General features: G+C 43.5%; 1 protein-coding gene across 1 annotated transcript in view; it reads left to right on the forward strand.

The window, feature by feature from the left end:
* The window catches only part of TH (tyrosine hydroxylase), a 153,314-nt gene that overhangs the window by 94,611 nt on the left and 45,646 nt on the right, over positions 1 to 13,057 (forward strand). The window contains exon 6 of the mRNA XM_077460716.1: positions 7,949 to 7,999. Within this exon, the coding sequence (XP_077316842.1) occupies positions 7,949 to 7,999 (51 nt within the window). The remainder of the gene's footprint in view (positions 1 to 7,948; positions 8,000 to 13,057) is intronic.

Raw genomic sequence — 13,057 nt, forward strand, 5'->3', positions numbered from 1 at the left:
AACATTTATCCGTGGAAAATCCGACAATTGTCTAATGGAGCATACAAAAGGTCGGATTTTCCTCCAACAGTCTGTCATCACACAATCCCCATCCGAAAATCTGATCGTGTGTATGAGGCTTAACTCTATCAAAATGAAAACATTTTGAGTTTAGTTCTACTGCAACCTGCTTACCAGAAGCAGAGATACCAATTTACTTGCCCATAAGGGCCTCAGGCAATTTACACTTAAACCGTCCCAGTACCTAAACCTCTGTCTGGGGCACCATGGACGTAGAAAAACAAAACTGGCAAGTTGATTGGTTAACATTCACCTGTTCCACTATGCATCCATTTACTGGACTCTAAATAGAGTTATACTCAAGATTTAGGTAAGATCATGTTTTACATGACATGCATAAAGTGAGAGGAAAACATCAAGCTATGTGCCAAGATAATAAATAAAATTACTATAAAGAAATAAACTATATAGTAAAAAGGTACTGCAAGCAGCAGTACACAGTGCTAACTGGTCATTGTTAGCTAGATTTGTAGAATGATAATTGCAGGATGGACAAGGAGGTCAAGAGTGTGATTTAGGCTACTGTTCTGTGAAAGAAGTAATTGATCATAGCACTTACTGTAAATAATGATTACCTTCTGCAAAAGTGAGAATAGATGGACTATGGTAATACAAGGTTACCACAAGACAGCCAGCAGGAACCGTAGATGTTTTGTGGCATTAATAGAAAAAGTATAATGGTTTGGATTAATTTTCTTTCTTTTTTGTTTTTTAGAAACTTACTTATTTTAAAGGGACTGTACAGTGTATTCAACAGAATGTACAGTGTATTCATCAGGATTAGTTTAATGCATATAATCCTAAAGCGGATCTTTACCCTTAATTTGATGTTGCCTTCTCTCCACCCCTCCTTCCTTCTGATGTGCAAATAGGGAGTTTTTTTTTTTTCATTTACCTTATTTTTATTTAAAACAAAAAAAAGCTCTGACCTGTTATTTTAACAGTAAGAGACAGAATTGAGTTGATAACAAAGTTGAGTTGATGCCAAAGAGCTTGATTTTGTCTCATCTGACCACAAAACTTTCACCCAGTTCTCCTCTGAATCCTTCAGATGTTCATTAGTAAACTTCAGACAGGCCTGTATATGTGCTTTCTTGAGCAGGGGGACCTTGTGGGTGCTGAAGGATTTCAGGCCTTCACGATCACGGCGTAGTGTGTTACCAATTGTTTTCTACTGTGTAGCTCTGCTCTGATTCCTCATCATTCTTATGATCATTGTAACTCCATGAGGTGAGATCTTGCTCGGAGTCCCAGACTGAGGGAGATTGACAGCTATTTTGTGTTTTTTTCCATTTGCAAATAATCGCACCAGCTGTTGTCACCCTCTCACCAAGCTGCTTGGCAATGGTCTTGTAGCTCATTCCAGCCTTGTGCAGGTCTACAATCTTGTCCCTGACATCCTTGGACAGCTTTTCAAGTACCTAGTGGAAGAGCCCGACCTGCAGGAAGAGGCCTCTCTTGCAGCTCTAACCCGAGGGCCCTGGTAGAGTATACAGGAAGCACAAGAGTCAGGAGTGGCATGAGTGCCTGGCAGGATCAACAGCAGTGGATGGATCTGGAACCCAGGAAGTACTGTATAGCGGAACCTCCAACAGGATCAGGAGACAGGCTGGGACCAGGAAGGAGCTGGATCAGCAGGCGGGTGCAGCAGGCTGGAACAGAGCAGCAGGTAGGCAGCAGAAACCAGGACTCTGGAGCAGGAACTCAGGCTGAAGCTGGACCAACAACTGGAAGCTGGACAGCAGACAGGCACCAGGAACCAGGATGCTGAGAGCAGGGTAGTCAGACAGGCCAGGTCGGTGGTCAGATGGTCAGCGGAGATACCAAAGGAACAAGCAGGAGGATGGTCAGACAAGCCGGGTCGGTAATCAGGCAGACAGCAGAGGTGCCAGAGGGTCAAGCAGAAGAGTAGTCAGGCAGGCCGAGATCAGGTGCAGGCAGATAGCAGGTATGGTAGGTAGACAAGCCAAGGAAGAGATCACAGGAGACAGGTTCTCAGGGTCAGGATACTCGCACACTGTAGATCAGACAGCAAGATCTCAATGTGACAAACAGAATTAAATAGCCCGTCTGGTGCCAACAGGCACAATCGCGTGCACAGGCGCAAACGCGCGGCGGAAGGCCCAGACTGTCTTTCGCTGGCAGGATCTTCCTGACATTACCCTCCCTCAAGGGGCAGCCTCCAGATGCCCAACCGGGCCCATCTTTCAGGGTGGGATCTCTTGAAAGCTTGGATTAAACTTTTTGCGTGGATGTTCTCCTCAGGCTCCCAAGAGTTGTCTTCCGGGGCCATAGCCTTTCCATTTGATGAAGAATTGGGCTTGATTATTCCTTTTCCTACAATACAAGATAGCTTCGATTTCAAATTCTTCCTCGCCATCCACTATTACAGGATCTGGAGGATTCACATTCCGGTCAGAAAAAGGATTAGGGACAAAGGGTTTCAGCAGGGAAACGTGAAAAACAGGATGGATCTTGAGTGAATCAGGGAGCTCTAGTTCATAAGCCACCTCGTTAATTTTCTTTTTACAGGAAAAGGGCCCAAGAATTTGGGACAAGTCAAGGGACAAGTCAATTTTAGATTTGCCGTGGACAACCATACACGGTTACCAGGTTCAAGGTTACCTTATTTTGCTCCTGGGATTTTGCCATGGTTTTCTGTAATAACTGATTGTTAGAGGAAAAAAAATTTATTGTTTCCAGGACCGCTGGCACAGAACATTCAGGAATGGAGTTGGGAAGAAAGGCTGGATGGAAACTGTAATTAGCAAGGAACGGACTTTGCTTTGTAGCGGAATGCATGGATTTGTTGTAGGAAAATTCAGCCAAAGGGAGCAGTGTGACCCAGTCATCTTGAGGAAAGGATGAAAAACAAGGCAGATATTGCTTGAGGGTCTGGATGGTCCTCTCGGTCTGACCATTCGTCAGAGGGTGGTAAGCAGTGGAGAATGATGCAATTCCCAGGGCTTTACACAGAGCTCTCCAACGCGAGGTAAATTGCACTCTGTGGTCATAAACTATATTGGCCAGGATTTCATGGAGTCCAATTATTTCTCTGACAAACATTTGTGTTGTTTCGGAAGCGGAGGGAGTACCCTTCATCGGGATGAAATGGGCCATTTTAGACAGCCGCTCTACCACCACAAAGATGGCAGTATGCCCTTCTGCCGGGGGTAGGTTGACAATAAAGTCCATAGACAACATTTTCCACGGCCTGTCTGGAATGGGCAGGGGTTTCAATAATCCCCAGGCTCTGGATCTACAGGTCTTATTCTGAGCACAGGTGGTGCAGGACTCTACATGTAACTTTTACAGTCTTTAAGTACTGGGGGCCACCAGAAGGTGCCCTGGACAAGATCAGCAGTTTTAGTGACACCAAAGTGCCCTGCCAGTGCATGGTCATGGCAAGTTCAAAAATTTACACCCGTAAGCCTTCAGGTACAAAGATTTTGCTCCCTTACCAAAACAGTCCATCCCTAGCCTGTAGTTCTGCTCCTACGGTGGGTGCCTATCCAATTGAGGCTTGCTTAATCCACGTGAGCAGGTCTTCCTGTAGCAGGAGAAAGTTCCCCAGGGCCAGGATAGTGTCAGGGGGAGAAGTTTCCTTGAATTTGTGAAACATCCTGGAGAGGGCATGGGGTTTCATGTTTTTGGAGCAGGGCAGATAGGTGACATGGAACGAGAACCTGGAAAAGAACAGGGCCCACCTGGCTTGTCACGGTCTCAGCCTCTTTGTGGACTTCAGGTATTCCAGGTTCTTGTGGTCTGTGTAAATCAGGATAGGATGAGCAGCTCCTTCCAAAAGGTATCGCCATTCTTCCAGGGCAGATTTTATGGCCAGTAATTCCTGACCACCTACATCATAATTCCTCTCCTCCGGGGACAGTTTGCGGGAAAAGAAGGCAACTGGAAATAGCAAGGCTTTGGTCCCTTGTCGCTAGGAGAGAACAGCTCCAACGGCGATTTCTGACGCGTCTACCTCCAGGACAAATGGCAGGGAAGAATCGGGATGTTTCAAGACATCAGCGGAAGTGAACAGTCTTTTGAGGGACTCGAAAGCGGCCTGAGCTTCTGGGGACTAATGAAAATGCACCCCTTGGTTGGTTAGTTGCGTTATAGGGCAGATTATAGCGGAGAACCCCTTGATGAATTTTCTATAAAAATTGGCAAAGCCGACAAAACATTGGACCCCTTTCTTGTCTGTGGGGGCTGGCCAGTCAAGAATTGCGGAAACCTTCTATGGATCCATCTTTATTCCTTCTACAGAAATGATTAGGCCCAAAAATGCTTTCCTGCTCAATGGCACATTTCTCGGTCTTAGCGTACAGTCCGTGTTGTCGGAGCTGGGCTATGACACATTTAACATGTTTACGGTGAGAGTCCAGAGAAGGGGACAAAATGAGGATATCATCTAAGTAGACTATGACGAACAAATCCAAATAGTCCCGGAAGACATCATTTATGAAATACTGAAAGGTAGCGGGGGCATTACACAACCCGAAGGGCATCACCAAGTATTCAAAGTGCCCGAAGCGGGTGCGAAATGCTGTCTTCCACTCATCCCCGCTTCTGATACAGACCAGATTGTAGGCCCCTCTGAGGTTCAGCTTAGTGAAAGTAGTGGCAGTTCCCAATCTCTGAAATAACTCTGGTACCAGAGGAAGCGGGTATCGGTTTTTAACTGTTATTTTGTTTAGTTCTCGATAGTCTATACAGGGCCGAAGGGTATGGTCTTTCTTTTCCACGAAAAAGATGCCCATACCTGCTGGGGAAGTGGAGGGTCGAATGAAACCCTTCTTCAGGTTTTCGTCAATGTAAATTTTCAAGGTCTCTTGTTCCAATTCGGTCAGTGGGAAAATCCTGCCAAAGATAACTTCGGCTTCGGGAAGAAGCTCAATGGGGCAGTCATATGCCCGATGGGGAGGCAAAGCTTCTGCCCACTTTTTACTAAAGACATCTAGGTAGTCATGATACACTTCGGGAACTGCCCGGCGAAGCTCAGAGTCAGAGTCCAGACATAATAGTGCAGAAGGTTCACCAGAACTCTTCAGGATACAGTACTGCTGGCAATACAGAGAGAGGAACGTGATCTCCCCGGTGAGCCAGTTTATAGCAGGGTTGTGGGCCTGCAGCCATGGCATGCCAAGAATGATAGGAAACAATGGAGATGAGATAATGTCCAAACGAAGCAGTTTTTGGTGCAGGTTGGAGATAGTAACTTAAAGGGGAGCAGTCTCTTGTATAACTGGTTCAGATTTTATTGTTGAACCATCGGCCAGGTGGATAGAAAGTCCTTGGGCCTTGTACATCAGAGGGATTCTTTAAGAGAGTGCTCCTAATCTCAGCTCATTAAATGTATAGAAGACACCTGGGAGCCATAAATCTTGACGACTGAAATGGGATCAAATACTTATTTCACTCATTAAAATGCATCAATTTCATAACTTTCTTGAAATGTGTTTTTCTGGATATTTTTGTTGTTATTCTGTCTCTCAATGTTATAATAAACTTACCATTAAAATTAGACTGATCATTTCTTTGTCAGTGGGCAAAAGTAGAAAATCAGCAGGGGATTAAATACTTTTTCCCTCACTGTATATATTGTAAGTACATGAGAAGCTTTGCTTCACACTTGGTCTGTTTCCTGCTTTTTAAGCTACATAAATAAACTGTTTATGGTAAACACTGAAATTTAACATCATTCTTTCCCTAAAAATACAGTAAACAGTCCCATCAAACATATGTTTTATATATTTTTTTACATCTATACAAATGAATATTATGAAGAAACATTTTATATAAAGGGCATCCATGATAATCAGTTCATGCTTCCTTTCTAGTAATACAGCACAGCACTGCTATGAGCTGTAAGCTGATTAAAGCTGCTATTAACAATCTGGCCCCAGCCCTCATTGAATGACCAATGCATTCTTTGGGTAAAGAATTGCACCATCTTGGGCTACTCAAGTGGGCAATAGTGAATGTTTTCAGTGTCAGAAATGATTGTTATCACTTACAAAGGTTTTTTTCACTTCGTGGTAAGAAAATTGTGGCAATGCATTTAGAAATTTTTCTCATTACATCCTGCCAGACTATTTGAGAATAGTGTACTTGCAGGCAGCTGGTATACAGTAGATAACATACTGTTCCTCAAAGATATGAAAAAATATTAGCCACACTATAGAACTTAGCTTCTCTTCTTGTGTTTATTGATTGATACAAAAAACACTGAACACAATCCTGTCTCCACCCAAAAGCCAACCTTCCATGATGTGTTTCACCACTGCTGGTCTGCTCACAAGGATAGGGAAAATCCCTATGCCTGTCAGCAAAGCAGAAGTGGTAAAACGTCTTAAGGAAAGATGGTTTTTGGGTGGAGATTGTATTCAGTGTTTTGTAACAATCAATAAACACAAGAATAGGAGCTAAGTTCTAAAATGTGGCTGATATTTTTTAATGTCTTTCAGGAAGAGAGGAGATGGCCTGGTGTAGTTAGCACCCGGGTTATCCATGTGTTGTGAAAGCAGCAGGACTTGAATGCAGCCATGGATTTGGGTATATTCTTGATATACCATACACAAAAAAATGTCAGACAAAGAAACGATCTGACAAAAAGGACCATACGGCTTAGCCTCCGAGGCTTGAGTAAACCAAAATGAATTACTACTCAGAATCCAAAATATTATGAAGAAACCTTTATTAGTACACAAGATAATAACAAAAAATGTATAAATACATGGCACTGGTAGCCTCCATCAATGTGATTCGGTATACCCAGCCCAGATGCGAGGAGTCAGGGCATGTCCAAGTGTTGTCAGATGCAAATCTGCATTGCTGGAGAGTAGATGTGCAAGTTTTACCTGATTTACCCAGCTGTCTTAATATGCTGTTAAAACTTAAGTGATTAGTGCAGTACTATAGTTGCCAATAGTAATATGAGGAATGTGGTTTCCCATCCTATGGTACATAATTGGTGGTATATCATAACCCTGTAAGGTCACTTATGGGACAATTGCTTGGGAGGATTCGCAATACAGTACCCAATGCTAATCCTATATGGTGATGGCATGCACTATAACACTTGGTGTATGAATGTGCCTATGACATATATACATACTATTTTGTACTAAGGCAACATTGTCTTTTTATGGTGGTGAAAGGTGGTTATATTTATTTATTTATTTGTTATTATTTTCTGTACAAAGTTTTTTTTCATAATATTTTGGATTTTGAGTAATAATTCATTTTGGTTTTTTCAAGCCCCAAAGGCTTGACAGATTGTTTCTTTGTCTGCCATTTTTTGTGTATGATGTAAGGTTCACCATGGAACCCCTCTTCTACTAGTAATGAGTGGGCAAGTGACTGTAGGGTACCCATTTATTTGCAGTCCTTTTGTTTTTCTTATTTTTCAGTTCTTGAAATACCATACTGTATTTGCATACAACATTCATAGTTAGGGGTTAGGAGGGGGTCCTGTATACAGTAAGTTCACCTTACAGATTTTTGCTGTAAAGGTGAACTTACACTTTAAAGGAAAACCTACACAAATTACTTCCTATATACACACTGTAGCAGAATGTATCAAATATTTGGAAGGAATAAAAAAAACAGGTGGTCAGGTGGTTACTGAAATATCAGGTTTAAATGAACTGAACCTCCAAATGAAGTATGTCCTCTGATGTGATAAGAGTTCCATTGGAACAGGAATGGCTGTCATAATTTCAGTGTGAATGACCAGTGGATGCACAGTGGAAGAAATTAGCCATTGTTGTAGCTGGCTTCTGTTGAATGTTGAGGCATGCATAATACAAGCATGTGCACCAAAAACATAGAAAAATCCGTGCTGATTTTCAGTTCATACACTATCCATTATATTTCTCTTTTACAGTGGTGATCTAATACCCAGGGTAGAGTACTTGCCAGAGGAAATAGCGACTTGGTAAGATAAACAACCATCATTTCACATTGTGTTTTTCTATGTGCAGAATAAGTATTAGCTCAATTCATAACGATTGAATATGAAAATATGAATTAAGTTAAAAGGATAATACCATAATTGTTGGTTGATCAGACGCTTGGCTAGTAATGCGAATTGCAAGGAAAACTTCTGACGTTGAACCAGTAAAGTCAAATTAATATGCGTTATTTATTTATTATGTATTTTACATGATGCCTTTTACCTTTATCTAAGAGTGTTAAGGTACTGTACATTCTTATTTTCCTATATCGTGTTGTCTTATTCCTGGAAGAGCAAATATGGTATAGAGCTGTTCACTTTATTTTGACCAGTAAATTTTGTGTTTTATTTTCAATGATTAATTTTAGCTGCAACATTCAGATGGTAGGGTCAGAATTTTGTGTCCACCCTGCCTTGTATCAATGGCTCAGACTGATAGTGATGGTGTAATGGTATTGGGGATATTTTCTTGGCACACTTTGGGCCCCTTAGTACCAATTGAGCATCATTTAAATGCCACCGCCTAGCTGAATGTTGTTGCAGACTATTTACATCTCTTTATGACTACAGTGTCCCCATCTTCTGATGGCTACTTCCAGCAGGATAATGCACCATGTCACCAAGCTCAAATCATCTCAAACTGGTTTCTTGAACAATGAGGTCACTGTACTCCAATGGCCTCCGCAGTCACCAGATCTCATCCAATAGAGCACCTTTGGGATATGGTGGAGCAGGAGATTTGCATCATGGATGTGCAGCTGACAAATTTGTAGCAACTATGTGTTCCCATTAAATATATATAGTATAGCAAGCTAGAAAGTCCATATGTGATGAATCCCAACACCAAAATGTGATGCTCAAAAACCTTCTTACTTCCCATTCAGGCTTTGCCCTTAGGAGAGACACGGACTACACGCCATCCTTTTTGGACTAGTCGACTTGCACACGCTGATTACACATAGTGCCTGAACTGGCACTGTAACATGTGATTGTAATCACCATTTGTTGTTAGTTTTTACCTTATTAAAATGAATGCACTATGAGACTTTCCTCTATGTCTCTTTGTGGAGTCACTTTTCCCATCCTAGTTTCATCTTGAGGTACCAGTGGAGTTGGAACTGTGCTGCCAGGGGAATCAATTGGTTTTCCAGAAGTGCTGTTTGACCTTCCTGTAAAAAGGGTCATCATTTTCTGGTGAGTGGACACCCTTCTATTGAACACTCATGGTGAAGATCTAGAAGTTTATTTTTTCAGCATCACATTTTGGTGGTGGGATTCATCACATATGGACTTTCTAGCTTGCTATACTATGTATATTTATATTTGAAATAAATTTGATATATTTTACAGAACATCACTAGTGCCTCAACCTTTAATATATTGTTTGCATCACTAACTATAGTATATGGCAAAAAATATATAACAATCTTCCAAATTTTTTGGTTTCCAGTATTGTTATTACTACATCATACAAATGTCTGCATCCAACTGTGTAGTAACACTGTGGGGAAGGCCCTTTTCTGTTTCAGCATAAATAAGCCCCTGTGCACAAATATACTGTAAATAAATAATTGTTTTGATGACTTTAGTCTGTAGGGACTCAAATGGCCTTCATAGAGCCCTGACCTTGACCCTGCTAAAAACCTTTGGAATGAATTGGAAAGCTGGTTGCCAATCATCGCAAACGCTCTTTTGACTGAATGGGCACACATTTCCACAGACACTCTCCATATTTTGTGAAAATACTTCCCAGCAAAATGGAGGATACTCAATATTAATGGCCATGTTTTTGGAATGGAATATCCAACAAGTTCATATGTGTGATGGTCACAAGTAGGGATGAGCTTCGTGTTCGAGTCGAACGTACGTTCGACTCGAACATTGGCCGTTCGTGCGTTCGGCGAATTCCGAACGTTTTGGCCGTTCGCGTCAAAATTCGAGTGACGCGCGCGCGGACCACAATGCACTGCGTTGGCGCAGTGCATTGCTGTCCGATGATTGGCCAAGCATGCACTGTGACCCCGCATGCTTGGCCAATCGCAGCGCCGGCAGCGAGGAGAGCCATGATTGGCCACAGGCATCCTGCCTGTGGCCAATCATAGCTCAGACTGTGTAGTGCACGCCCCACACTATATAAGGCCGCCTTTAAGGCGGCCTCCTGTAGTGTGTTACTTTGCATCTGAAGCAGTGGGTGTTCTGTGTACCTTCAACACAGTACACACCAATCGTTTTTGGCTGATTTCCTATCTTGCTGCTGTGTAGTGGTTGTTGTCTGTGCCCTGACTGCAGTATACACCACTATATTCACCTCACCTATATAGCTAGTGATCTAGCTTTAACCACTTAACAACTGCCCATTGCCGATTAACGGCTTCAGGGCGGTTGTTTAACTCAGAGAGGCCGTTAATTAACGGCCTCCCAGAATTCTGCTCTCGCGTGCCCCGAGGTGTGCGCACTCGAGAGCATCCGTGACCGCCGGGTCCATAGGACCCGGCGCATCACGGTAAACGGCCGCTCATAGCGGCCGTTTACCACGTGATTGCTCCGTCAAATGACGGAGTGATCACTTGGAAACAAACCGGCGTCATGTTATGACGCCTGTTCCTCCCTCCCCTTTCTGTACCGATCGGTACAGCGGAGGGGAAAGAGATCGGTGTCAGCAGCGATGTGGGCTGCATCTGCAGTGCCCACATCGCTCCTCACCGAATTTAACCCCTCAATTCCCTGCCAATACTCTGCAATACCAGTGCATACTCTGCAGTACCCTGCCATTACTCTGCAGTACCCTGCCATTACTCTGCAGTACCCCGCCATTACTCTGCAGTACCCCGCCATTACTCTGCAGTACCCCGCCATTACTCTGCAGTGCAGTACCCCGCCATTACTCTGCAGTGCAGTACCCTGCCATTACTCTGCAGTGCAGTACCCTGCCATTACTCTGCAGTGCAGTACCCTGCCATTACTCTGCAGTACCCTGCCATTACTCTTCAGTACCCCCCATTACTCTTCAGTAACCCCCATTACTCTGCAGTACCCCGCCATTACTCTGCAGTACCCCGCCATTACTCTGCAGTGCAGTACCCCGCCATTACCCTGCAGTGCAGTACCCCGCCATTACTCTGCAGTGCAGTACCCCGCCATTACTCTGCAGTACCCCGCCATTACTCTGCAGTACCCCGCCATTACTCTGCAGTGCAGTACCCTGCCATTACTCTGCAGTACCCCGCCATTACTCTGCAGTACCCCGCCATTACTCTGCAGTGCAGTACCCCGCCATTACTCTGCAGTGCAGTACCCTGCCATTACTCTGCAGTGCAGTACCCTGCCATTACTCTGCAGTGCAGTACCCTGCCATTACTCTGCAGTACCCTGCCATTACTCTTCAGTACCCCCCATTACTCTTCAGTAACCCCCATTACTCTGCAGTACCCCCCAATACTCTGCAGTACCCTGCCATTACTCTGCAGTACCCTGCCATTACTCTGCAGTAACCCCCATTACTCTGCAGTACCCCCCAATACTCTGCAGTACCCCCCAATACTCTGCAGTACCCCCCATTACTCTGCAGTACCCCCCATTACTCTGCAGTACCCCCCAATACTCTGCAGTACCCCCAATACTCTGCAGTACCCTGCCATTACTCTGCAGTACCCCACCATTACTCTGCAGTACCCCCCAATACTCTGCAGTACCCGCCATTACTCTGCAGTACCCCCAATACTCTGCAGTACCCTGCTATTACTCTGTAGTACCCCGCCAATACCCCGCCAATACTCTGTAATACCCTGCCATAAATTGCCATACCCAGCCATACTCAGAGATACCCAGCCATACTCGGTGATACCCTGAAGTACCCAGCCATAGACGCCCCTCACCGCCCTCTGGTGCTTCTACCAACTCGCCAGTATGATCAAAGCCAGAATCTTTTTTTTTTATTTTTTATTTCAGGCTTCCCAGCCTAGAGGTGAGATGTGGGGTCATATTGACCCCCCAGATTTCACTGTAAAGAGGACCTGTCATCCCATATTCCTATTACAAGGGATGTTTACATTTCTTGTAATAGGAATAAAAGTGATCAAAAATATATTTTTGGGAAAAAAAATGTCAAACTAAAATAAAGTAAAATGAACAATAAAAAAATAAAATAAAAATTAAAGCGCCCATGTCCCCATGTGCTCGCATGTGCCACACATGTGAGGTATCGCCGAGAATGTTAGAGCGAGAGCAATAATTCTAGTCCTAGACCTCCTCTGCAACTCAAAACATGTAACCAGTAAAAAAATATTTAAAGCGTCGCCTATGGGGATTTTTTAAGTAGCGACGTTTGGCGCCATTCCACGGGCATGTGCAATTTTGAAGAGTGACATGTTTGATATCTATTTACTCAGCATAACTTCATCTTTCAATTTATGCAAACATTGGGCTAACAAGTGGTTAATAATAGAGCTAGTCTGCGTGCTCTGTACCCAGTACATACCGCTATAATATAGGGCAGGCCCCTACTTTCAAACATCCAACTTACAAACATCTCCTACTTGCAAACGCAAGGAGACAGCAGCAAGTGAGATGAAAAAAGATGGACGACAAAACAAAATTATACAGGGGTGATAACCCTTCCCTATGTTTTCCAAAAAGCTTAAAGATATTTTTTTTGACTGGAGCTACACTTTAAAAATGTACCGGTTGAAAATGACAAACAGATTCAACTTAACACAACAAACCTACACAGTCCCTGTCTTGTTTGCACCGCCTGTATACTGCTGTTCTGAGTATATAGGGCCTGGGGGCCACACGCATTTCCTTTTTTTTAATATGGGTACGGGGTTCCCCTTAATATGTGTACAAGACCCAAATAGGCTGGTAATGGGCAGGGAGGGCTACCCATGCCATTTTTCTGAATGATTTTCAACCATATTGCAGGAACCAGATATAACATTAAAACCGCAAGCAGTTTTAAATGGTGTTATTTCCGTTTAATGTCATTTTGTGCAGGGACTGTTCTAAACACGGGAAACACGTGGCACTTCACAGGCATACATA

Source organism: Lithobates pipiens, unplaced genomic scaffold, assembly GCF_037356315.1.
Source record: "Lithobates pipiens isolate NorthernLeopardFrog02 unplaced genomic scaffold, aLitPip1_a1.2 Scaffold_10, whole genome shotgun sequence".
Taxonomy (NCBI): Eukaryota; Metazoa; Chordata; class Amphibia; order Anura; family Ranidae; genus Lithobates; species Lithobates pipiens.